Raw genomic sequence first — 27,584 nt, 5'->3', positions numbered from 1 at the left:
GAGGCAATTAAGTCAGCAATAGGGCCAATACCCAAATCCATCCTAAGTGGGGTTAGGGTGTGCTTTTTGGAAGGCCCAACAAGTGCCTGATGAATATATTGTCAGTCACCCTTAGGATCTGAGACGGACAGTGACCCCAAACTTCAGCTCCATATAAGGAGGCTCCACTCGCTTGGGGTTTACACATGTCAGCCGGGGGGACCAACCACCTTTTACGAGGAATTTTTATGAACTTTCAAAATACCTCCCATTGACTGTGTGAGTTTCAAGTTGGCCTTCGTTATTTGGGTCCCCCTGTCCATATTATCATTCAATGTGATGCCCAGATAATCAAAAATGGGCACTCTCTCTAGGGACCTACTGTTCATTTGGAGATGTGGACAATTAGTGGTTTTAGCATGGAAGACCATGTATTTAGTTTTTTGGACATTTATCACCAAATTCCTATTCATGTAGAATAAACTGAACTCATCCAATACACGCTGTATACCCATTGGTGATTTTGACAGGAGCAGCGTGTCGTCAGCGAACATTAAGGTTGGTATTTTCCTATTTGCCACCCTTGGTGAATCTATATCCTTCACAGCTAATAAGGTTTCCTATTAAGCCATTTAAAAAGAGGGAAAAGAGAGTTGGCGCTAACACACATCCCTGTCTCACCCTTTTCTCCACAGGAAAGGGGGCAGTCAACTCTCCTTTCTTGCCATATCTTACCCTTGCCTAAGTACCTTCATGTAAACGCTTCAAAAGCTGACAAAGGTAGACCGGCACCCCCATATCGGGAAGGAGTTCCCATAACTGATCACGATGGACCATATCAAAGGCGGACTTAAGGTCCACAAAGGTTAGATAAAGGCTACACCCCATCCAAAGTTACTGTTTTCCAGTAGATTAATTGCAATCTAAAAATGTGATCTATGGTCGAGGTTTTAGACCTAAATCCTGCTTGTAGAGGAGTTAGGACATTCCTCTCGTCCTTCCATGATTGCAATCGCCCCAGGAGAACACGAGCAAATATCTTTTGGGTGACATCGATAAGGCTGATAGGCCGATAATTTGCCGGATTTAATGGGGAGCCTTTTTTAAAAATTGGAATAATTTCCGCACCAGCCCAGGTCGAAGGGAGATCCATACCTTGGATCTTGGATTATGGCGTTAAATAGAATCTGCAGGTAGGGTGCCCACACTGTCTGTTCGGTTCTATACAAGGCACCAGGAATTCTATCCAGTCCCGGTGCCTTATTGGGGAGTACTTTACTCAAACCAGAGTAACTTCCAGCAGTGAGCAAGGTGGTGGATCCGTGTCTAAGGGTATTTGATTAACATCAATTATCCCATGCACTATAGTATCATGTAGAGAGCTGGAATATAAAACTTTAAAATACAATCTCCAGGCATCTTCCCCTAGATTGGGAATAATAGCCAAATTACTATCAGGATGACCAGTCTTCACTAAATTCCAAAAATCTCTCATGTCTTTACTGTCCAAGGCTTTCTTGATTGCTTCCCATTTTTCATTCTCCCAGGCTACTTTAGCTGCCGCTATGGTATTTTTATAGTCAGTCCTAGCTGCTCTGGTACATATGACATCCTTATTTTTAACACCATGTACCAGTGCACTTTTGGCTTCCCTGCACGCCTTATTACACAATGGGTGTTTCGTTTTGGAGTCGAACTTGTTGGTATTCTCATGATTATAAAAAAACTCTGCCAACTTTAAAGACATATCCCGGTGGTTCATGTTGAAAAACAGCAAAGATTCATGGCCTTGATGATTATCAAACACACGGAAAGCAGTCTGTAGGAAGGGTATAGTCTGTGTGTACAGAGAAACCATTTTCTCATTTGATACAACTAGAGTCCCCCACCGAACTCTTCTTCCCCCTTCTGATACAATTAGATTCGGGGGAGGTTGTGTTGGTAGATCCTGATCAAACTTAAGTTGGGAATAAACTATCTCAAGCACCAATGGATTGTGGTCGCTTTCGCACTGAGATTGGACCACAAAATACGAAATTCTAAACCAATTCTCTATGTCTACCAGAATATAATTACTTGTGGTGGCCTGTCCCAATTTATAAAAGTCGGGTTTCCCAGGCTATCTGAAGGGAATCTACCGTTACAAGCTCTAAGCGAATGGGTGAGTGTAAGTGAGGTCAAGGGGGTAAATATTACAATCCGAAATTTACCAAACAGAATCTTCCTCACTTGTGATGTTAGAGCTAATACCATTGAGGGGTTCATAGTGACAGTTGAAATCACCCCCAACAATTACATGGGCAGACTCTGGTAGAGTAGGAAAGAAAGAAGCCAAAGAATCTAGGGTCTGTGAAGTTTGCCTCAACTTCACTGGGCGGGAATATACATTTATGACAACCAGCTATTATTACTTCTTTCTGATTTCTGGTTACATTGTTTTTACAATATTTTAGAAGGTTATGTGCTTTTATGATTGGCCTTGTAGCAGTTGAATAAAGGGTTTCGATTGATTGATTGATTTAGCGCACAAGGCATAATTGGTGCATCTGAGAGGTACACTGAGTCATCACATATTTTGTCAAATTCAATTTTTTTCTTATTTATGAATTGCATACAAAAAAACAATACTGCAAGGTACTTTGGTTCAATTTACAGTAAAATGAACTTAATTGCTTTGGGAGCCTAATGGGATGTCTTTTATTGGTTTCCATTAGAGAACTGACGCGTTGACATTCCTAGCAGCTCATTCAGCCACTGGGTGCTCCTAAGATTCAGCATGCTTGGAAGTACCCTATTGGAATTCAAATTGACAAAGCCAGTAGGTCTGGCGTATAACTGAAAATACAAGCAAGACCTATTTGCTTTGCCAATCCTTGTTGTAACTGTGCTGTGGTTGGTGTGACAATAAGTCAGCTCTATTGGCATATATCAAGAGGTCGTCTGAGCAGGTGCTGCAATATTGAAGAATGTTATGCTTCACAATATAAAGCACTGCTTGCACATGACCCCCGACAAACGTAGACATTCATATTTACTATTTTCTTACTGTATGCGGTGCTCATCATGTAAGCCTTTTGCACCAGATCAGTAGTGAATAGAAGGACCTCTGGCTCTTTGATACCTGAATGGTTCTAAAGCTGTAAGTAGCAACCTAAAACACTTTACCACTCCCATATGAAACATTAGTTTTGTAGTGTAAACATATGTGAACAAACTTGTCCCCTTTTCTAATTCTCTTATCTGTCAATAAATGTCTTTTACGATCATGACTGACAGTATTGAGGATTCATCTGAAGAAGAGTCATTTCCTGTTTTTAAAACTAAATACAGGCATAGAAATCAATTACTTTCTGCGTGTACTTGTAAGTGAAAATCTGTAAAAACAGAAAACTAGAAGCCTTAATCATAATTACAGGCCAATGTTAGTGGTAGTTTTTGACAATACCCTCTTTGTTGTCTCAGTGAGCAAGGATAATGGTTAGAGAGTTTGAAGTGAAGTTAGAATGAGGGACAACCAAATTGTATACACAGATACACACATAAACAGGTAGACACATTGGTATAGTCAGAGAGTCAGGGGCCCAATGCAAGCCAGGAAAATGGCCCTCATGCCCTTTTGGATTGGTATTGAACTAGACATATTTGAAGTACAGTGAGCCCCTCACACCCTTGGATTCCAGTGTTGCTTCATCTGTGGAACGAATGATATCCACACCTCTGCTTACAGGGTTCCAAGATCCTCAATCTACGTGTATTTCTCTCTCTCCTCCCTGCCTCCATCTCTCTCTCCTGTTTGTTTATTCTCCTCCATCTCTTCCTCTGTCGGCTCTTCCCTTCTTCCACCTCTCACTCATCATTCCCCGTATCCTCTGCAAGCCACGTGGCCCACAACACCCTCCACAAAGAGAACACGAAGAGCCAGGCTGCAAGCAGGGTCTGTGTTTAAAAAACATCTGAGCCTCAACAATGACCTCAGCGGGTGCAAGGGAGGCTGGGCACATGCCTATCACTGAGACCCGGCGCCACTGCACCTGCAGCACCCATAAAACTACACCCCTGCGTAGACACCGAGCCATCAATACTGAGACGCTGATACAAACACGCATAAACTCACAGTATTACATATGCACACAGACGTTACATGCACACACATACACCCGCATGTACATGAAGTGGGAGCTGAAGTGTGTAGGGCTTGACTCTGCAGCCTGCCCCCCTCCCCCCCTTGTGTGGTGCCCCCGGCCCCGCCTGCCCAGATTAATATCGAATGCGCTCGCCATGCGAACCGACGTGCTCAAGCTTCTGTCACGTCGGCTGTGTTTTAGCTCTCTCTCTGGGGACGGCCAGCTCTGATCCTGTTTTTCCAATTTTGTATTCCAGCAGCGCTCGGCACCTTGGAGTATGACTTGCTGTACGACCAGGAGAAGTGCACCCTGCAATGCAACGTGCTGCGAGCTAAGGTAACCGGCGCCCCGCCCCCTCCAACCATCCTTGCTTCTGCAACAGTACAAAGGCCCACCTTTAATGCTGCCTCGGCCATTCCAAGGTGAAGGGCTACCGGGGTATTCTAGTTTTGACTGCTGGAAATGGAAACATTTACCCTGGGATCCCATAAATTGGGAGCCATGGGGTGGTTGCAGTAGAATGATGAATCACAGGTCGGAGCCATGAGGAGCAGAGTCTAATAGACTATTTAAACGTTTATTTTGTAAAAACTCTGCCTCAAAGAAATTGTCGACAGGGACAAATGTGATAGTAAATCTGTTCTGTCTTACTTCATTGGCCACAAACAGACTGATTTTTAAAATATCGTACGTGTCAAGCCACAAGCTGCAGAGATCTTTGTGTACCCTGCAGTTTTCAGGGTATAATAATATTGAAACATCTCTGCTCATTAATACACTGGCTTGCGAAATATGTGTGCGGATTAATCATAGGTTTGACTAATCGTGAAAAAACACAGTGATAATGTGCCTGCTGCAAGGGACAATGTATAACATGCGCGTCACAGATGTGTATTTTATGTAGACAGCTTTGCGTGATAGTGCTTTTGCGACAGAGATTCTTGTGATACCTGCATGTCACAAATTATAGTCTTTGCAATAAACTACAGTAGTTAAAAACTGACAATAAAGACAAAGGCATACTGTTTTGGACTTGGAGCAGTGTTACTTGTTTTTTCTCAATCTTTCATTTAAAGCTTGCTAAAGAAAAGGTTCCTTTGGGTAGTAATATAGACAATTGGTAAGAGCTATGTACCTTGTTGTTAGTATAATTACTCATATAGACATATTTATCTGACTTTTTTTTTATCTTTTACATAACAGAGGTTGGAAAACTCACAGACCTGCTGTCATATCATATGGCCAGGGTTGACCAATTGCCCATCACTCCGCCCTACACACCTGGCCCCCGCCTGTCAATGATCAAGCCTGAGTCTGTTTTTTTGGAATTGAGATCTTAGATCTCAGGTTGCATTTTTATTTGCACACACACAACATAATAACATATTTTTTCACTGTAACCACATAATTTATATATTCCTTACAAGTGAAAACCTAACCTTAACAGAGGCTCTAATACATGGGAGACACCTAACCATAACTAGTTAGTTCCAGTACAACTAACAACACAAACAGTTCCTGAGTGAGATCATGACTGGCTATGTGACCCTTCCTCTTACACCCCCGTCCAGAGTGTGGGTTCTTCCTTATGGGAGGTCCCCACCTTCCCTCTTCGCACCGGGAGTTCTTGTGCATGGAGCCCGGCTGCCCCAAGATACCTAACTTGGGCACCCCTTGCACCCAACTTCTACATCCCCAGCCCAGAGGGCCTGTGCTAATTTGCACCAACTGTGCCTGTGCAGGTGGTTGACAGGTAAGGACCGCATGTCAGCAACCGTCCCAGCCCCCGCTCCACTACAACCACCTTTCGAATTGCTGCTAGCACCCCTTTCAGGGTCCAGTGACGCTGATGTTCTAGCCACTGTTTTTCTACAAAAGAATTCTGCATGGGACCCAGAGGTTCCCCACCAATCATGACCTGGCCCTCCAGAGGCCAGCATAGTTCCTCTACTATCTTCCCACCCTTGCCCGTTCCGGGTGCGTGAGCCGAGCATGCCAGAAAATTTTCAAAAACATTGTATTACCTTCCATGGACAAGTGTAGAGCATCTTGTAAGAAAAAACGCTCACTCTAGATGCAACCACAAGGAATACGCGATAAACTGGCTGTGTTCAAGAATTTAACCCCCTTCATGTTTAACACCTTCGCTGCGGCGGCAATTCCACCGCAGCGCTAGGGGGGAGGGGGGGCCGCGCGGTGCTCCCATGCTCGTGACGGAACCGCTCCGTCACGAGCCTCGGGCACGCTGTGCTTGTGACGGAGCGGTTCCGTCACGGCCCCGCCCACTCAATAGAACGCGCCACGCAGGCGCAAAATCAGCACCGCGCAGGTGCGAAATCAGCGCCGCGACGGAATTGCTCCGTCACCAGCACAGCGCGACCGAGGCTGGTGAGGGAGCGGTTCCGTCACCAGCATGGAAGAGGTTAATCGTTTTGCTGACTCATTGAGGACCATAAATGACTTACCACCTCCCCAGTTCATTCTGGGACAGTATTTGATCATGTTATTATGGCTCCAGGAAACCTCCTTGAGAACCAAGACACTTCAGAGACAATCAATTCAAATAAGCCCTTGCGCCCTAGATCAGTCAAATCGTTGCCTCCCAAATGCACGATCACCACCTCTGGGGGCAGAAGCCTTTGTGAAAGTACTCTGTCCAATGCAGATCTCAAGTCATCTAGGCGCAGGCGTCCTTGCCCACAGAAGGCTAGCTGAAATCTGGCAATTTTGCTCACATTGCATTACATACCAGACCTTTGCACGGCTCACATTGAAATGACCAAACACAAGCACTTCTTTAATACCACTTGCTCCTGTGTTGACAGAAGACAAAGAAGTATCAAGCAGCCGCATCACTTTATTATGCCTTCCACCTGCGTTGACAGGAGCATACCGCAAAGGAATAGCAAAGATTAACGTCACATCATCACAACATGTTCAATCTCAAATATCACTTTTAGAAATCAGATTTCCATCTGCCTATCCTTTGGACCAATTGCCCGCTCAGCCCTATGCCTGCCGCCATGGTGGGTGCCCCGATTCTAATGGAATCTAGCTCTGCTGACACCAGGGCCTTTCTGAGGACCTTGGCAAACTGGAACTTAGTGAGTGGTGTTCCATCCTCATGAATAAACAGGGTGCTCCCAGCCCCTTGTGACCAGTGAGCCATAAAAACCTCCAAGTTCTCCAATGGACAGCACTCATTTCTTGGCACCCTGTGTAGCAGAATATGTCCCCCTCTACCCATTTGGTTGGTCCTTGAGCAAGTGATGGCCACTGCCAAGAAACCATTTGGCCATCCAATATCTCCCAACTGCAGACCTCCCAGTTTGCCCTTCTTGCTATTTGCCACTAGTTCCCCTACCCTCTATGCCCAATAGAATGCCAGGGAGAAAGCTGCTCTGAAAATGCATATCTCCGCTGGTGACCTGCACACCTACTCTAGGATGGCCATGATCTTCCCCAGTTTTAGTGTGTCTATGGGGTGCCTAGTATCCTGCTTGGTCCCCTTCAGTCTCTGCCAGCTTTTCAGCACCCTTTGTTCCAGGAAAACCTTAGACCCATAGGCGTGACCCAGCATCTTTGAAAAGACAGAAATAGCTGCGTTGTGACACCTAGTGTACAACACTGGCTTCCCTTCCCCGCTCAAGGCTCTCAGGAACGGAATAATAGACTCCTGTAAAAACAGTTTCTCCATCCCTACACCTCCATGAAACCTGCGGTGTATGCGGAATGCCCCCTCATAGGCACGCCTCGTCCTGGTCGCAAATCTGACAACCACGAGGTCTGGAAGGCTGGGACACCAAGCTGCCAGAGTTGGTCTGGAAATGGTGAAGGAGACTCTGCTGCTACTGGGTGGTGGTACCTAAAAGCCTGCATCTTAAAATAAGATGGAGCATCTGCTCCATTGTCCAATGTTCCAGGCACTTAGGATTTAAAACTGACATTGAGCTTCAAACATAGCAGTATGATTTCTTTCAATATCTCAAGATCATCTTACTTTTCGCAGCTTGCTGGATAATGCACTCCACTACAGTCATGTTGTCCAACCCGAATATCAAGGACTGATTGCAAAACTGATCAGGGCAGATTCTGAGAATCACCAGGATGGGGAAGAGCTCCAAGAAACCTATGTTTGCCACCAGCCCCCGGATAACTCAAGTCTGTTAGCCAATGTTGGGCACACCAAGAGGTGCCCAAAATGGAGCCAAAACCTACACAGTGTGTGGCTCTGAATTTCCTGCAAAATATTCAAGTCACGAAAGTTCAAAGAAACACACGATAGGAGGAAAAACACTAAAAAGTCAGACCGCATTTAGACCCTTTTTCAAAGCAGGCTGTAGATTATTACCAGATAAATGTGCAATGTATACATGCACTTTACCCATACATTTAAACAGCCTCATACAAAATGTCCTCCTTCACACAATAATAATGCTTTGCAGTTTCTGGGTGAGAGCAGGTAAAACAGAATGATGAACAAAATGATTTTAGGGCCTAAAGCTACATTTGGGTTTTGATTCTTTTCGCCCCCATTGCCACCTGCAAGGCCAGTGCCACACCACCTGTGTGAGAGTACCGGCAACTCCTGGATCCTGTGCAACCTTAGTGATCACTGCGGACTTCCTAGCCACTGCTGCAGGTGTGCTAGCCACTCCAGCTTGCTGACCCTACCTATACTGCCCGTCTGCCTTGTCCAGACAGGCCAGCAGCCTCCCGGCCCCTTCAACATTGTCCCTTTTAGCTACCCTCGCCAATGCACCCCCATAAGGGGTGGAGATAACATCCCCACTTCTGATAACCATGGCAACACACTGCCTAAGTTTGTGACCAAATCCGGCTGCCTTTTGCTTCCCGCTGACGTCATCTCAATCGCCATGCAACTATTGCCATTCTCCACAATGTTGTTGTTCGCCACAGGCACTATCACTGGAGGGGAGCTACTCTGTCCTTCCAACGGCACAACATCCAGGGTAACCTGTGAACCTTGACCAGCTTCACTACTTGTTCCTACCAATATTTTTTAATGGCGAGAAAGACACCTTTAGAAGAACTCCTGGCCTCCTAGGCCTCTCTAATGGCGCCTCTAGCACCTGTGTTTGTCCCCCTGTGGGGACTATGGGTGCAAAAGTGCCAATAACTCATCCATTGAATCCATCCTACGCATCAATACCTCAATATCTACGATGTGAATGTTTGCCGGCTTTCTTAGCCCCACTAGGCGTCTTAGCCAATAATCATCAACAAACGTTTCTCACAGTGATCCTGCAGCTACACTCAATACCCTTGCTGCCACAACTCTGATCAAATCTTGCTTGCTTTAGCCCCTAAAAAACTAACACAGACTGCAATACCAGCAGCTGGAATGCCTACCACCTGTACACAATGCCAAAGTAGGGGCAATCCCGGCTCATGAAGCCAAAAGCAAACAGTGGGCAGTGCTGCTGCTTAATTAGTGCCCAACTACCACCATATTCCTTGCAGGGACTCATATAGAAGCAAAAAAAATATTTTCTTTACTATATGCACACTCTGCAGCAAAAACGGCTTAAAACAGCGTCAAAAGCCCCTCGCAATGCGATTACATAAATTTGAAGGCCCACACAAGCCGCAAAACAGCCACGTATCCCCAGTACCTGCCTCTGGTCACTGTAGCCCCTCGACGCCCTCCAGAGCCACCACTGAAAGTTTATGCAATCCTGGGTTGGGCATGAAAAAATCACTATACACGTGCGGCTCATGGAGGACATACGGAGGGGCGGTCAGCAGCTCTGTGGCTCCTTGTGGATCCGGGCATCCTGGCTGTCTCCATCGTCGATGCGAGGTGCTGCTGCGCCGGATCGGGAACAAAGAGACCTGCTCTTCATTGAGCGCTCCTTTTTTCATTATTCATTTGATAACTTTATTTCGGTCGGAGACCATAAAAGTGCAATAAGATATATACAGGCACGACAATAAAACCATAAATACAGTCAAGTTAAAAAGTTATTAAACGTTGAGTTATCAAAGAGTAAAGGTACAATAGATAATTATGGGCCATTATTTCATACTGATGAAAAGAGTTCTTCTCCGCCACATGCCATATAAAAAACGGGAAACAGCAAAAACAATGGGAGGGGCAGTATCATAGGTTAAAACTCTTGAAGCTTGTGCACATTGTCTAAAACCCAGATTTTTACACAGTGGAAGGATCCAGCATTTCCGAATTCCGCTGTATGCCGGGCAGAAAAAAAAGATATGTACAATGTCTTCCCTCCAGTAGTTGCAAGCAGGGCAATTGGCCTCCATCGAGTTTGTCCATCTAGATGTTAGTGCCCCTATCGGTATGGAGCCATGCCTCAGTTGAGTGTATAATTTTCTTGCAAGTGGAGGCTGCACCAGGTCCAAAAACACCTCCGTCCTGGAATCAACTTTCATCAATAAAAACTCTGTGGACAGCCTGCCCAGGGAGGTCGAGCAATGTAGAGTTTTGAGGTTATATGACCTTACAGCCACCGCTATTTGGGACCTTTGCGTCCTCACGCAGCTGTCTTCAGGTGCATCCCAAAGTTGTGGCATACCAATTTGATGGCCTTAACATGTGCCAGCCAGGGTATGTTCTTATGCTGTAACTGACCCCAAATTGCAGTGAACTCTGTTCTAAAAGGTACAAGCTCCGGCACGGACCAGAGCCTTCTCCAATAGAGCAGAGGTCGTGCAGCTGCCAGTTCATCGATGGATTCCAAGCCTAGGTCTAGGCGTAGTGGTATGAGGGGAGTGCTTTGGGGAAGGACAACCAGGTGTCGCATGAAGGCCTGTTCAACCTTCAATAACTCATGTACTTTCGTGTGTCCCCAGAGTTCTGCAGCATACAAAGCTGCTGACCTGACCTGTGTTTTGTATATCTCAAGGGCAGGAGTGACAGGTTTAAGGGTCGAAGCTCTATGGAATCTACCTATGCCTCCCATAATCTGAGCCAGTCTCAGGGATGATTTTGAGATTTGATGATCCCAAGTGAAATGCTGAGTCAATGTGACCCCCAAATATACGAAAGTCTTGACTCGCTCCAGAGGAGTTCCGTTCAGTGTGGGATTTGGGCGGCTGTGCCTCGGGGGATTGAAGATCATGAACTTGGTTTTCTCCAAGTTGACCTCCAGCCCCCGTGAGGCACAGAAGGACCCAAACCCGTCCAGAACCCGCTGGATGCCCGTAGATGTTCGCGATAACAACAAAGTGTCGTCCGCGAACATCAGAGCGGGCACCCTAACAGTGGCCAGGCAAGGAGCATCGTTATCCCTAACGCCATTGAGTACATCTATCAGACCATTGACGTACAGGCTAAAGAGGGTGGGGGCCAGTACACAACCCTGGCGTACACCTCGGGTAACGGAGAAACAAGCTGATAATTCCCCGTTCCTCCCACACCTCACCTGTGCATAATTCCCTGTGTGGAGTCTGATAAGGGCATCTAGTAAATAGGGGGGGAGACCAAGCTCCGCCAAGACCATCCAGAGCCTCTCCCTGGGAACCAGATCAAATGCGGCCCGCAGATCCACAAAGACAAGGTAGAGGCTGCCACCCTCTACTCTTGCAGTTTTCCAGTATAGGACCTGGAGTCGAAAGATCTGGTCCATGGTCGAGACCCCTGTTCTAAATCCGGCTTGGAGGGTGGTCAAGATTTTATTCTCTTCCATCCAGCCCAATAATCTATCGAGTAGGATTCACCCCATCAGCTTCTGGGTGGTGTCGATTAAGCTGATTGGTGTATAGTTAGATGGGGCAAGCCGGCAACCCTTTTTAAAAATTGGAACAATCTCGGCTCAAAGCCAGGTCTCAGGCAATGCGGAACCTTGTAGGACCGCATTGAACAAGACCATCAGGTATGGGGCCCAGATTTTAGGTTGAGAACGGAAAAGATCTCCTGGAAGCCTGTCAAGACCGGGAGCTTTGTTCGGGAGCAATCTCTCGATTGCCGACTCAACTTCCTTAAGGGAGATAGAATCGAGATTAAATGTGGTAATCTTCTCAAGGGCACCCAGTTGTCCCGTCCGGTCTCCAGGGCCCAAGGCCCCCGGCAGTCTATGCTCGTGCGGGGAGTCTGGGGCCGCGGAAACCCCAGGGGCTAGCAGGGTGTCCTGACTCCTACAAAAGGAAACCCCGGGACCCAAGACCCCCGGCAGTCGATACTCGTGCGGGGGGTCTGGGGCCGTGGGAGTACCAGGAGCGAGCATAGTGTCATGATTTTTACGGGGGGGAGCCCCGAACCCCCTGACCCCCGGCAGTCTATGCTCATGCGGGTGGTCTGGGGCCGTGGAAACCCCAGGGACTGGCATAGTGTCCTGACTTTTACAAAAGGAAACCCCGGGCCCCCAGACCCCCGGCAGTCTATGCTCGTGCTGGGGGTCTGGGGTCGTGGAAACCCCAGGGACTAGCATAGTGTCCTGATTTTTACGGGAGGAAGCCCCGGGCCCCGGGAACCCCGGCAGTCGATGCTCGTGCCGGAGGTCCCAGACCGTGCAAGTCCGAAGGGGCAAAATCACTCTAGGCAAGTTATCCCGACCTTGGCGCTCAAGTGCCCCCAACTCAGGACTAGTGTAAAGTGACTTAAAATGCGTCTCTCATACTATGGGAGCGATGTTCGAGACCCCACCGTCTCGCTCACCACCCGCCGAGGAGGTAACAGTGGCCCAAAAGGTCTTAGAATCTTTTAGAAGGAGTGCCTGTCTCATCTCATCCCATCTAGATTCCTCCCACTCACTCTTGGCCCTGGTGAGTTCCTTCTTGTAAAGCAATCTTGTGGCTTGGATTTTTAGGGTGTCCTTAGATTTAATTGCTGTAAGAAGGTCTTTCTTGGATTTCTTACAGGCATGGTCATGCCATGGGTGTGTTTCAATCCTACGCGGCTTCGTCCCACTAACTGGATAAAATACATCCCCTAGACTCAGAACTAACTTTCTGTGGGACTCAATAATCTGCCCATGGGAGGTGGCGCTCCCCATATCACTTATAAGTGGGTTAGCAATCTGGTAGATTTCTGCAAGACGGCTTGGAGAGTCCACACACTAAGGCCATTTGACCCTTCTCCTATTGTTAGATATAGTATAAGATGGCACTACCATATTATTACTAGGGTCGGGATTAGTTAGTCCAAATGATCCAGGCTTAAGCGTCAGGACCAGCGCGTTGTGGTCGCTGTCATGCCTTGGGATGACCCTAAAATCTTTAAACCTGTCCCAATGTTTGGCTTCCAACATAAGATAGTCAATGGTGGAAGTACGATTAGTCCGATTATATGTAGGTAAGCCCGAACTATCATTATTAGCCCTTCCATTACATGCCCGCAGGGACATTGCAAGGGTCAGGGATTTGATTTGTAATACTAGCGGAGTCCAGGCCCTTACCGGGGCAATCCTTGGGGCAGGGATATGCCAGAGCAGATCAACCTCATCGCACAACTCGGATCCACCCAGGGGCTCAAACTGGCAATTAAAATCGCCACCAAGGATTATCGAAGTTGTCGGGTCAAGTGTTTGAAGAAAAAGAGCGAGCGCTTTAATAGTGTTCGATTCCTTTCCATTCGCAGTGGACCTTGAGTAAATATTTATAATAGCCACACGGGATTTATCTATGGTCTTTAGTACGACACATTGTATATCGAGTGATTTTGTATCCACATGCGTAGCCTGTGCACCTAGGTGTGCGCCTACCCATATGGATAGGCCGCCTGAAGAACGACCCTTCCCCCCAGAAACTGCATAGATGTCATAGGTGGCAAAACCTGGACTAGCACTATCCTCTAAGGACCAAGTTTCTTGCATCAGGCAAATATCATATGTGGCCATAAAAGAAGACCACCCTGAATCAAGTAGCTTACTCTTTAGCCCAGCTACATTCCATGAAATGATTTTTATACTTCCTTCCATGGCCTCTTTTGTACATTGCGCATCCCCTTGTTCTAGAGGGAGTTCCTGACCCAATCTCTGCTCTGCACTTGACCCCGCCCTTGTCACTGCATTGGGAGAGGAATACTCGCCTGTAACCATTGGTAAGGTCTTCTCCTTGGTTCCAATCCCCTCCGCTAGGTTGTCATTATTAAATTGTAGTGGGGGAGGGCCTTTCGAGGTGAGTCAATCAACCTCCTCGAGGACACTAAACCTATTCCAGTGGGCTTGCAGTGGGTAGGTAGGAATTGTTGGAAAAATACCCTCCCCGAATGACTGCCAATGGTGAATCCTATTAGGAGGCGGGTAGCAATTTCTAGTCAATTGGGATCTCCTATGGGAAGTCAATTTATGATTAGGGGTAGGATAGAAATAGGATAAGTGCAGAGGGAAAATTTGGGATTCTCTGTGGGAAGGGGCTTTACAGATGTGGTCCACAGCGGAGGAGTCCCTAAAATTAATAGTAGCGACATCCCCTGCCACTGTTTTAGGGCCCCTCCCAATCCAATCTATTCTTCTCACTGCCAGTATTTCCACCGAGATGTTTGGAGGCAAAGGTCTATTTAGGTTCAACCACTGTGCACACTTGTTATATAGGTCTGCCTCGTGTTCTCTTTTCCCCCCACTAAGGACCGGGACACCCACTAAGGCAACTACATATGGTTGAGCTTCAAGGGGCAGGTTTATTGACGGCAATTGGCTAGATACTGTCTTGGGCACAAGAGGTCTTGGTAGTGGTACTGTGTTGTTAGTTCCCACATTTTTGCCCTCTTTGTAATGACGTCTAGATTTGCCATTAGGGTCCCCTACGGGAGGAATGGTGTGTCCTGATAAGTTGGTAGTTAATGTGGGGGGAGGTACAGGGTTTAAAGACTTTGCAGTAGTTGATACTGGCCCTGAATTTTGGTTCAATACTACTGGGACAGTAGACCTTGCTACTACAGAGCAAGGTGTCTTAGTAGAGGCATCTGCAGGTGAAGGGGGTGCCAATTTGCCTTGGGAATTTAATAACTTTGTTGTCCCTGGAGTTCTGTTATTTAAGATGGAGGTTAGTCTGTCCAGTTTTGACACCAGAGGTTTAATGTGTGAGGCAATAGTTTGCTCCAGGCTTGCCTGAAGATCGGCCACCATGTTGGTGACCCAACAGGGTATCCCTGTAGATGGGTGGAAGGTGTTAGCAGACGGGGACACCAAGTTATGATTGGCCTGCTTCTTTTTACCCGTGTTTTTAGTGGAATTATCCTTTTTTGTCTTAAGACCAGCTCTGCCAGATTTTAAAATTGCCCCAGGGGAGGGGAGGTCACGGTGCAGAGTTGGTCGTCGTTATTAGTAGGGGACCCTGCTAGGACCTGTACTAATTCAACATCTACTGAGGTCTCAGCAGGCACCTGCGCACAAGGAAGCTCAGCGTAGGTAGATGTTAAATAGGAAACCAAGATCGTGGGATCGTTCACAATAACTGAGCAATCCTCAACACGGTCTTTGGAGCATGCTATGGGTGGGAAGGATAATCTTCTTTCGGGTGTTCAATTGCATTGGCCACCACCCCCATAGTTTGTTGCAACATTTTATCAATGGCCGTTAGTGTGAGCAGGGGCTGTGGTAATGTGGCCTGAAGTCTAGTATTTGGGCAAGATGCAGGTAATCTAGATTTCCTGCCCAAAATGCTCATTTTGATAAGGAACGGAGGCACTACTAACAGCTATGAAATAACAAGTCCCACAATGATCAAAGTATGTACTCTCAGTCCGGCGATAGCCCGGTGGATCAGTGAGCGATAGCTAGAAGGCAAAATGCTCCAAATAACAGTACCTTTGTAGTAGGTGGCGAAACCATGTAGACTGGGATATCACTGGTAAGGGGGATGGCCCGTACCGTCCCTCGTCGTCCCCCGACGGCCACACACGGCCCGCCCTCTGCCCGGGCTCAGCCCGGCGTTGCCCGCTCGCGTCCCGCGACGCGGGAGGTGCTGCTGGTGTTTAAGCACCTCCGGGCGGAAGCAGCAGGCGTGAGGAGGCGGCGTCCCGGTCAGGCAGGGGGCGCTGGGTATTGTGGTCCCGTGAGGCGCAGGTCGTCCCCACTCAGCGGCCGGAATGGTCTTCGGCGGCAGGGGAAACTGTAAGCTAGCTTGTGCCTCCCTGCGTCCCTGGGTCCAGCGGTGAGTGTTTCTACAAACAAGTGCCCCCAAAAGCAAGCTCCTTTTTTAGGACGTGGCCCTTGCACCACTGGGAGCGCCCTCTCACCCTGGAAAGCCTGAGCCCTTCAGGGGTGACGCAGAAGTGGCAGCCTACCCCCCAGATTGATCTCGTTGGTCCGGAGGAAATGTAAGTGCCCCTGCCTGGTCCCTTCACCTCCCGCGATAAGGGTTGGCTTCCCCGAGTTAGGAGAGTCTCTTCGATAGTTTACCTCAAGCACCTGTGAGGCGGCAAGCTGAGTGTCATGTTTTCTCAGTGGCATTTGCATTTAGAGTTAGGCTTTAGGTACCTCTCTTCCAGGATGGGACTGGAACAAAAGGAATGCTGATGGCCCTTTAAATGAGGCTTTTGTGTGAAGCATCAGGAACTGAAAATTGGAGACACATTACCCCATGCAATGTGTTGTTTTAAACAAAAAAGTCTTGGTGTTGACTAATTACACCTGGAGAAAGTCAGGACATGTCGCTGATCCCTGCCTGGATCCGGGGTGTGGCTCAGTAATAGCTGCTGGATCCCAGATCAGTATGGATCCTTCTCATTTCCAACTCTGACGGAGGAACTGGAAATTACTGTGGAAACTGTTTTTTCTGCATGAGATTTCCCACGTTAACTCTTTATTTTGACTCATTTTCCTCTTGCATATTTTAATTGCTATTTAATTGAGAAATGTGCTGGGGCAATATATTATGAGAGTGGTTTTACCACATTACTCGTAATTTGGATCCAGCCACAAAATTATGCTAGTTTAATTTGGCGATTTCAAGAATTTTGCATTTACAATGTTACCTGAAATTCCTGAAATTACAGCATAATGCCACTTCAATGTATTTAAGTACCACAAATGTACCATTCCTGGTTAAACAAGCATTTAAGTAAGCACCAAACTACGTGACACGACAGGTATGGGAGCAAATGGAGAGAAATATTGCCTTTCAGAGGGAAATGGTATAGTCCAAAGCTCTGTTTTTAATATAAAAACAGGGCCTTCAGTGGTCATATTACGGAAAATACAAGATTTGAAAAAAATATTATTGTCTACCAGTGCTCGTGGAAGTCAATTTCTATGGACTGGATCTAGAGAATGCTAAAGTGATTCTGGTATTTTACTGACCTCTGCTGGTCGTTTTCTCTCAAGAAATTTAAATAGAGGCAGTCGCCAGAAGAATTAAAAAAAGAAAGTCCCTCAGTAGAAAGCAATTCTGGTATTTTACTGACCTCTACTGGTCGATTTCTATCAAGACAGTTAAATAGAGGCAGTTGAACAGAAAACAAAGTCCCTAATTGGAAGCAGACAAGTTCTAGGGCTGATCTCCAGAACCCGCAAAGTACACACACATATAAGTATATACGAAAGTATATACAAGAGGTCCAGAATGCTCGACCTAAAAATGAGAAAGAACATACAGGAACAACAGCATGGAGTGGCTGTTGTTTGCAGTTACTTTTGTGCACTTTGTGTGATGCCAAATGCATCCTTCTTATCAAAAACTGATGGGCGGAAGCATTTCACAATAAAATATAGCACAAAATGACGTTCACATTTTGCACAATTACACATAATTTTGCATAATTAGGCAAAAGCAAATTAAGTGAATGTTGCACACCCCTAATTATCAGCAGAATCAGAATTAAATACTTATTTAGGTTGGTGGCCTCAGAGGTCTCAGTATTTAGAATGAGACCCTGAGAGTATTGGAAAATTTGGTTGATTACCGTAAACTAGTATTTGCATTACTGCATCCTTTATGAATATTATTACTAAACATGCATTTTTCAGTGGAGAACATCTTACTCAAATTGAAAGTGTGTTTTTCTACGTTTGTTGGAGACAAGTGTTCAACTCTACTAAAAGTCATGGTTTTTCTGTCACTTTAAATCGTAGAAGTGTTACCTCACATTTAAGGGGACTTTTGCTTACTTCGTTCTAGCTGTAAAAGAGGGTCTGGGTGCCATAAAGTGAATAACATGTTTAGCCTCACTTCACCTGCAAAATGCATTGCTTAAAATGTTTGTAAATGTTTCATGTCTTAGACTTGCCAACTCACACAGTGCGACCATGTGACACATGAATGTTGGGGATCCATGCCGGGTCCGGAAGAAGGGACATGTGAATCCCCAAGTATTTAAAGGAATTCTGCCGAAGAGGGATATCAGGCCACAAACACTGCCCCCCATCATCACCTCTCACCTCCCCCAAGTTAGATTTCCTCATTTTGATTTGGAGGCCTGAGACTTTGCCCTAAATATGCAGGATCTCAAGGGATTGGGGTCCACAAGTCTGAGGATCACTGAGGAACAGAAGAATATTGTAAGCATATAATGCTATGTGGTCTTCAAATCCGATCCACCATGTCCAACAACATATCTGTGCGACGCAGCATAGGAGGAGTGCTAGGGGCTCTAACGCAAGAGCGAATAGTAAAAGGGAAAGAGGGCAGCCCTGGCACATACCTAGTTGGATGGGGAAGGGGGGACAGGATCATTTTCACCCCGACCAGGGCTGTAGGGTCACTATCATCTTGCGGAATGCAGCACCCAAGCCCACCCGTAGGAGGACCGCATCCAGGAAGTCCCATGAAACTGTGTCAAAGGCTTTGGAAAAATATATCAGAAGGAGGGTCTGCATCTTGGAGAGAGCCACCTGTACTCTGCGCATGCAGTGGCGGGTGCTCCAAATCGGCATAAACCCACATTGGTCCTGGTAGATGAGGTGTGAAAGAGAATGGATCAGTCAGGTCGCCAAGGCCTTAGCATAAATCTTAATGTCTGAATTGATGAGTGAGATAGGGCGATAGGAAGAGTATTGGTCTGGTGGAAGGCCTTCCTTGGGAAGAACCATGATAATGGAACAATCTAGGTCCGGTGGAAACGACCCCTGTGGTATTACAGCAGTTTAAAAATTTAACAGATGAGGGGTTAAGATGTCACAGAACCTCTTGTAGTACTCAATAGGATAACCATCAGGGTCCGCGGTTTTCCCTGATTGAAGGTCTGTTGTAGCTGAATCTATCTCCTCTGAGGTCAGGGGCTGATCTAATTCCAAGAATAAAGAAGTTGGGACAGAGGGCATTGGAATGTCCCGGAGAATGGGATTCGCTATCTCCATCAATGGTGCTGGGCACCGGTTGTAGAGAGTTTGATAAAATGTTGCAAAGGTCTGTGCAATTTTGGGCCGTTCCTCCTGAAGGAAACTGGTTGAGTCCCGGATGGCAGGCACCACTCTGTTGGAAATACCATGGGTCGTCAGCCAATACAGCAATTTACCAGATTTATCACCCAATTCATAGATTCTTTGAGTTGTGGCCCTCCAGCATTGTTTTGCCGCTTCTTGGGAGACGGCTTGCAGCTCAGTGCGTGCCAGGGCCAGAATGTGACGAGTCTCCTCCATGTCATTGCGCCGAGAGCAGCATCCAGTTGAAGTATCCGGCTTTCAAGGTCGGTTACCCATGCTTGCTGGCGAGACTCATAGCGCCATACATGGTCCTTCAAGAAGCATCTCAAGGAAGGCTTGCTTGATGCCCTGATGCCCACAGTGTGGTCGCTTCTGACACAGAGTCCTCATTAAGCTGAAAGAAGGTCTGCAACTCCTTCTCTATGAATGTGATGCAATCAAAGGCTTTCAAGTGCCAGGCACTAAATCTCCAGATGGGCAGAGGGATTGGGGCAAATGCTCCATTCTATCAAAAGGGGTGTGTGGTCAGAAATGCTGCATGGAAGGATGCGAACGGACTGAATGGAGAAGAGGTCCGCAGCGGGCACCCAACAGGCTGATCCGCAAACCCTTGTTGTGAGCCATGGATTGATGCGTGTAGGCCCATGCTGCAGGATGCCAGGAGCGCCATGCGCCACACAAACCCACAGAGTCAGCCCAGGAGGACAAACATGCCCAATGAGTGCAGCTGCCTGGTCCGCCTGTTCTTTAATTGCAAGAGTGGAAAATGTGTCTTTAATTTGGGTTGTCCTGCCTTGAATTTGCTCTAGGCCAAGGCCCAGGCCCAAAATTATTTTTGTTTATTGAATTTTAGAACCAACATACAGCAAGTGCGTTACCCCCAGGACTCAACAATGTGATAATTACATTATATTATATGTTTTTACCCCATTCCATCTTTGATGTGATTCCCATTCAGGTAGCTGCACAGTAAGGATCCCAATACATCCTGTGTTATAGACGCCTTTAGGAATTAATCCTCTTCCCCATCCTGTTACAGTCATGAATATTGCAAACAGATATAGATTAACATTTTAGTTGGAATGCATTGGGAGTTGTATCCTAATCATCAGAGGCCATTGTCAGGAAGCTCATTTTCCTGTCTTAATATTGTTTCCACCCGGGGGTCACCTTGTCTAAATGTGTATGATAGAACCACGCATGCCTAAACAACGCATGCCTTAACAACACCGTCTGAATAATGACTGTGTTGTTTCCTCGCATTCTTTTAGTACCCAAGTTGTTACAACGACTTGCTTTACGGAAGTGCAGAACTTTGGAATAGTATAATTTACTGTTCCAACTCCATTTTGTGTATCACTATGGAAGATGTTGGACTTAGAATCCAACACCTGCCCAATAGCAAGTTGTTGTAACAAATTGCGTGCTAAAGGAATGTGTAGTAAAGGCACAGTCGTTGTTCAGAAGAGTTGTAAAGGTAATGTGTGGTTCAGACTGTATGGTAAATTATGTTTCACCCTTGTTGGCCATCCCCACAGACCCCACACCATTGAGTCAAGGTAGCTTTCAGCTTGCTGTGCTAAATACATGCAGAATGGAATCCAGATGTCCTTTGGTCCAGACCTAATCGGCATTGAAGACTAGTATTCATCCAGTTGTTCTTGCCATAGCTTGCTAGTTTACGTTTGACTAGAAGGAGCATTAATGCAGTAAGTTTGCGCCCACCTTGCAGTACTTCTTTGATATATCCTAATAGTGCAACCAACAGCAGCACTGAACACTGTTTATCTCTCTACAGGTGGTGCGCACGCGGTAGCATAAGAGCACATCAAGAGGTGTGCAGTTCATAGTGTCTTGGATTTTCTGGAGGGTATTAAAATTCCCCCAGGGTAAATATCCCCCAGTCTATGCAGATCCATATGTCGCAGCAGGTGGTAGGCCTATATGTCTGCAGAGAAGTCAGCATGAGGTTTTGTGCCTTTGGGGTATCTTATTAGTATATAAGCAAGACAGTTTAACTAAGCGTCTCGCCCCACCCCCCAACCTCTTTCCGTAGATGTTACAGTATCGATTTCATAGAGTCCCAACATTTTCTGCAGTTTGGCACCTGCTTTTCAGATGGCCCTTTCACAGGTATGGGGGTAATCTGCATCCGAAACACTTCGACGTCAAGGTTCAGTAGATTGGCAATGTGCTCAGTGTATTGACGGAGTTCTTGTAATCATTGTCGGTGCTCATGCTGGGGAGACTGATAATGATCCAAGGGGGCCAGGTTGCCAGAGCTTACCACCAGCAAAGCAGAGAAGAAGACGACAAGGCCCTCATTTTATGCCCTCATTGCTTGAATCGCCACAAAAATCCTGACGCTGGTTAAAAAAACACAAGAGTTGCAGGCTTGGGGACCGGGACGAACCATTAATTTGTTCTGCTTTTTGACCACTCATCTGCTGCTTCGGGACCACTTGACTGTAGGTGTGAGCATTCCTTCGCAATGGCATTTCTAAAGTTGAAAGTGGTGTTTACCAAAAGGCCTTTCTTGATGTGCCTTCTCTCTCCCAGTCACAATGTGCACTAATGTGCCCTGCTGTTGTACCTGAGGGCCTCTAGGATACATCGGCTACGGCTATGAGATGTCTCAGGTCGCTCTCGAGCCTGTGCACGCGTACACTCGAGAGCAGCGCGGGGCCTTGCGTACCCTTTGAGGATTGTTCTTGTTCAAGGGTTTATTCGCGTGCAGTGTGTTTTGTTTTTCACACGCCTACTAATTATGTGAGGTTTAGTTTTGGAATATGGAGCTTTCCTGATGTCGCCAGCGCACCAGTTCAGTGAGTTTACCCTGACTGTCCGAGGGGTTGGCCGTTATCTTATTACTGAATAAAAGATTTATCACTTACCCTGATATCACAGGCTTTTCTTGGTGAGCCCAACGGACTTGTAAACACCTGCACAGCTCATATTAAAGTGTGGAGGGCTCTGAGAGGCAAACACCACAAGGCCACTGGAGGTTTCAAACCCTGCCCTGCCTGAAGGTCGTGACTGGCTGATTTGAGCATGAGGTGACAGTGGGAGAGGCAGTCAGTGAGGATGAAGTGGAGACTGGGAGGCCCGAAAGGATTAAGTGACGGGCAACGAGCAGACAGAGGAGGAGGGAAAGGAGTTGGGAAAGAAAGATCAAGAGGAGATAGTGGATAAAAACCAGAGGACCATAACCAGGTGACCGGGTATACAATAGTTAGGACCAAAAAGGACGGGGATAACCAGGAAGGCCATGTGAAAGATGACACCCACCAGGAGGACAAGGACCACTAGACCAGCAGAAGGACCAGGAAAACTAATACCAACAGGAGGACTATGGCAAGAGGTCCAAGCCTAGGGCTAAGCGAATATAGAGGAGAAAGAAGGATACGTAGCAGTATGAAGAACATGTGTAGTAGGAGGATCAGGAACACCAGGTAGACTAGAAAAAACACTCTCACCAGGAGGAGAATAGGGGCAGATAACAAAGGACCAGAAGAACTAAGTTACCCAGTACCAAGAAGACTAGGAAAGGGACATTTAGGGGACCCAGGGCCGGAAAGACCAGTTAGAGGACCAGGAATATCAGAAGAAAGAGGAATAGGAGAAGAAGGAACATGAAGAGATCAACCTGAAGGGACAGGGCAACGAGTAGGAGGACTAGGAAGACCATGACCATGAGGAGGACTAAGACCAAAATTTGGGGTCTTGATAACCAGAAGAGCAAGGAAGACGCTAATGTAAGCCATGAGATTGAAAAGGAGGACAACGGAAAGTGGAGGAAGAGGATCAGGACCAGCAGGAAAACATAGAGCCCTAGGACCACTTCCAGGACCAAGCCCAGGAGAACAACAACCAGATGGGTCTAGACCAGAAGGATCAAGAAAGAAATGTACAAGGACCAGGAAGATGAGGGGGCAAGGTAAACCAGCAAGAGGTGGTGGAACAACAAAAAGAAAGAGAGGGGAATAATTAGGAGGGCCAGGACAACCAAGGAACAATCACCATGAAAGGTGGAACAGGATCATCATAAGCATGATCGGAAGGACAGGACCAGCAGAACAAAGAGGAGGACAGGACGAGTTGGAAGAGGAGCTGATGTGGTCTGATAGCTCTAGCTGAAACCTGGAGAACCAGGTTTAAATCTTGGCCTAAGCACTAGACTCAAGATTGTGTGATTCTGGTGAATCACTTAATCACCCTGTGCCTAAATGTGTGTAAAATGTGTTTGCATAATCCCCACTTGCTATTGATGATGCTGGGATTCACATACAGATTTTTTACTTACCAATCCTTAGAATCCCTGGCCGATTGAATCTCTTTAGTCTGCAAAGAAGTGTAAAGGGAAGTTCTCTATTTTCATAATTTCCCAAAGACCAAATACATCTCAATCCAAAGGACCACTGACTACGAAGTAAAGTTTAAAGATTTATTACAAAGCCAAAAACAACTGAACATACAAGCACCTCAGCAAGAGGTTCAAGAAATAAAGTGGCACTAATACAAACATAATCCTACGCAGGAGTCTCAGACGACTCAGAATAAAGAGCAACGTAAGTTCACGAAGCATTAGGGAAGCAATAATAGTTCCCACTGTAAGTCTCGACTGCACCTGCTCCAAAGGGAACGAAAAGGTTAGTCTATCCCTACACTAACTCTAAGGTGACATCCCTACTTAGCATATCTCCCAGGCAAGAGAAAAAGGTGTCATCTGTGAAGGCTCCCTAAGAAGCGCATTCACCTTATCCATGTAAGTAGCGTAAGCTACCGAGCTCGTTCTAAGATGCTCCTTAATTTCTCCTGCCTAGTTCCCATTGAGACCCCTGTCTAACAGCATTTCCAATTGGACTACCTTAGACAGGACCCAGTCTGACTCCAACTGACTCTAACCCTAACTCCATACCCGACTGACTCTCCTCCCTCGGGGCACTTTCCCTAATACAAAATCCCAAAACAGTAGCCACGCCCATGGCACACCTCCTTCAGGCAGGTGCAGTCCCTCGTACTTTTCCAGCACAGATCCATCTTCTTACGTAAACCGTTGCTGTGTCCTTGGGTCCCAGGCACCTTCTCCACCAAATGTTGCAGTTTTGCATACCAGTAGATTCCCTCCGTTCTCACTCCTACCAACCTAACTCCTAAAACAATGGATTACTCTACCTAACGAGCTACATGGCCTTGCACCTGAAAGAGAAACGCATTAGAAACAATCATGTACACGCTCGAAGTTAAATTTCGAAATTCAACTGCAAACAGGATCCTTTTCCCAAGAAAAACATTCAACCCTGTCTTTCTGGTTATGTTAAGAAAAATACAGTTAGGCGTCTGCTGGCAATTTTATGTCTAGGCCCTTGCACATTTAAACGCAATTTTAAAACTACAACATAAGCATTACATTTAAACCATTCTAAAGCATTATTTCTCTACATTTCTAAACATTATTCCTTCTCATATTAGCATCACGCGTTTCTTTAATAGGCAACCTATACGTGCAACTTTTAATATGGCACGTTCAATCTAATGCAACATTTGAAACACAAAGCAATAATTTCTACGTTATTTATGACATATTCTCGAACATCAGGATGGTCTGAGCATGGCAAATGTAATATACATATATATACAATTTCAAATAGAACCACGTTCACCTTTAGAGTTGAAAACAATCAAAAGAATATCTAATTTTTGTTTTTCATTCCTTCTGGCATTTTATTCATTCATAGCCAAGATTGTGTAGAACAATTTATGATAAAGACATGTAATTGTAGCATCATTACATTCCGTATTCGAAATCGGTGCTCTCTGTGAAAAGGGAAGGGTAGGTGAATAAGTGAGGGGGACAGAGTAAAGGTGTTGTGACATAATAGTTACATCCAAGTTAAAAATGAAAAAACCTCTACAACCAGACTAATGGGCAAAGGTTCCCAATTTTACATCACGCATAGATTATGAGAATACATCTCTTATTTAACTCCTATGGTGTGTCAAGGAAAAACGGCGTATTTCTACGTTTCGACCCCTGATACGCAAGAAGGGTGATTCACAGCCTCATGTTGGGGTCTTCGTCAGGAAGAGGAAAGAGAGCATCAGCAAACGGTCATTGAATGTGCCGTCCGCAGGATGGGCTTCCAAATGCTCCAATGGAATTGGTGTGCCGGCGTAAACTGGGCACAGGTAGATCTGTCCTCGATGGGTATGTTGGTCTAAGTTGGTCTTACAGGGTTAGTGGTCAATGCCGCCCTGTTACTCCAAACGCGTGTTCAATCGCGGTGGAAGTCTCGGTGCCGGTATGTTTCACTTCTTAGATGCGAGCGCGCATCAGCGCTGTCACTTCTCCGGCAGCCTGCATCCGAAGAAACTCGCGAGTTTCTTCGGATGCAGGCTGCCGGAGAAGTGACAGCGCTGATGCGCGCTCGCATCTAAGAAGTGAAACATACCGGCACCGAGACTTCCACCGCGATTGAACACGCGTTTGGAGTAACAGGGCGGCATTGACCACTAACCCTGTAAGACCAACTTAGACCAACATACCCATCGAGGACAGATCTACCTGTGCCCAGTTTACGCCGGCACACCAATTCCATTGGAGCATTTGGAAGCCCATCCTGCGGACGGCACATTCAATGACCGTTTGCTGATGCTCTCTTTCCTCTTCCTGACGAAGACCCCAACATGAGGCTGTGAATCACCCTTCTTGCGTATCAGGGGTCGAAACGTAGAAATACGCCGTTTTTCCTTGACACACCATAGGAGTTAAATAAGAGATGTATTCTCATAATCTATGCGTGATGTAAAATTGGGAACCTTTGCCCATTAGTCTGGTTGTAGAGGTTTTTTCATTTTTAACTTGGATGTAACTATTATGTCACAACACCTTTACTCTGTCCCCCTCACTTATTCACCTACCCTTCCCTTTTCACAGAGAGCACCGATTTCGAATACGGAATGTAATGATGCTACAATTACATGTCTTTATCATAAATTGTTCTACACAATCTTGGCTATGAATGAATAAAATGCCAGAAGGAATGAAAAACAAAAATTAGATATTCTTTTGATTGTTTTCAACTCTAAAGGTGAACGTGGTTCTATTTGAAATTGTATATATATGTATATTACATTTGCCATGCTCAGACCATCCTTATTTGTACTGACCAACGGACCCAGGTCCTGAGTTTTAAGGGCCTACCCCTTTCATACTCACATATTCTCGAACATGGCACTACATTAGTCTTCAAATGATATAAGCACACAACTACATATTGCACTGATCCCCGGCCTAGTACTACATTATAAAGACACACAAGAACATGGCCCTCTAAATATTTGGGTGCTGACTACTTGGGATTATGGTGCACCCCTACAATTTTTCAGAATATCATGGCGCTCTATCAGTCCCCCCTTTGATGACCTGTGTCATCACAAAATACACCATCCTTTGGGAAAGAACGGACTAAAACAGAACTTAATGCCACTTTTCCTCTCCTGAGCATTTCCATGTTTTTCAGATTCTGGTATTGACTGTCCTGCAGCCTCTCCATTCGTCTCTCTTGTACTCTCAGCGATCTCTCCATTCTGCTTGACTTGTACCACTTGTAAGCTCAACACATAACCAAGGAGCCCTTTTCAAAGGTTCGCAAGCCAACTCCCCACTTTGCCAAATCCTTTTCCGACTTTTTCCCACACAGTTTCTTCAGTCAAATCCTCAATCTCATAGTGAATGGCAGTGATGTCACTTATAAATTTTTCCAGATCTTTGCTGTTGTCTGGTATATAAGTACAGCACTCTTGAACCTTCAAAAGTTTACACACGCCTCCCTCTTTTGCCAGAAGGACGTCTAAAGTAAGACGATTTTGCAAAACCATCGTCCTTATCGATGAAATCTCTCCTTCAACCAACATCAATAATTTAGCTGTATTCATTGACAATTCGTCCACAACAGTCGCCAACCTTCTAATCTTCACATCATTCAAAATCACTCCTAAAGTTGGTATCATTGCTCCAAAAATATCTCCAACCACAGTTGCTGCACTTTCACCTTGCTTCACTCTTACATGTTGTCCTCCTTCTAGGAGCTCAAAATCTTCTGTATGATAAATCTTGGGGGAAATTATTGCTAGATAACACGTACCATACCATTTCTCCAGCAATCGCACATACGCATTCCTCCCACAAACA

At 46.1% G+C, this 27,584-nt stretch overlaps 1 protein-coding gene across 1 annotated transcript in view; it reads left to right on the top strand.

Annotated features, from left to right (window-relative positions):
- Positions 1 to 27,584, top strand: part of DOC2A (double C2 domain alpha) — a 1,310,014-nt gene that overhangs the window by 430,005 nt on the left and 852,425 nt on the right. Inside the window, exon 3 of the mRNA XM_078650546.1 lies at positions 4,360 to 4,439. Coding sequence (XP_078506672.1) covers positions 4,360 to 4,439 — 80 coding nt within the window. The remainder of the gene's footprint in view (positions 1 to 4,359; positions 4,440 to 27,584) is intronic.

Source organism: Lissotriton helveticus, chromosome 7, assembly GCF_964261635.1.
Source record: "Lissotriton helveticus chromosome 7, aLisHel1.1, whole genome shotgun sequence".
Taxonomy (NCBI): Eukaryota; Metazoa; Chordata; class Amphibia; order Caudata; family Salamandridae; genus Lissotriton; species Lissotriton helveticus.
This window is presented reverse-complemented; position numbering and strand designations above follow the sequence as displayed.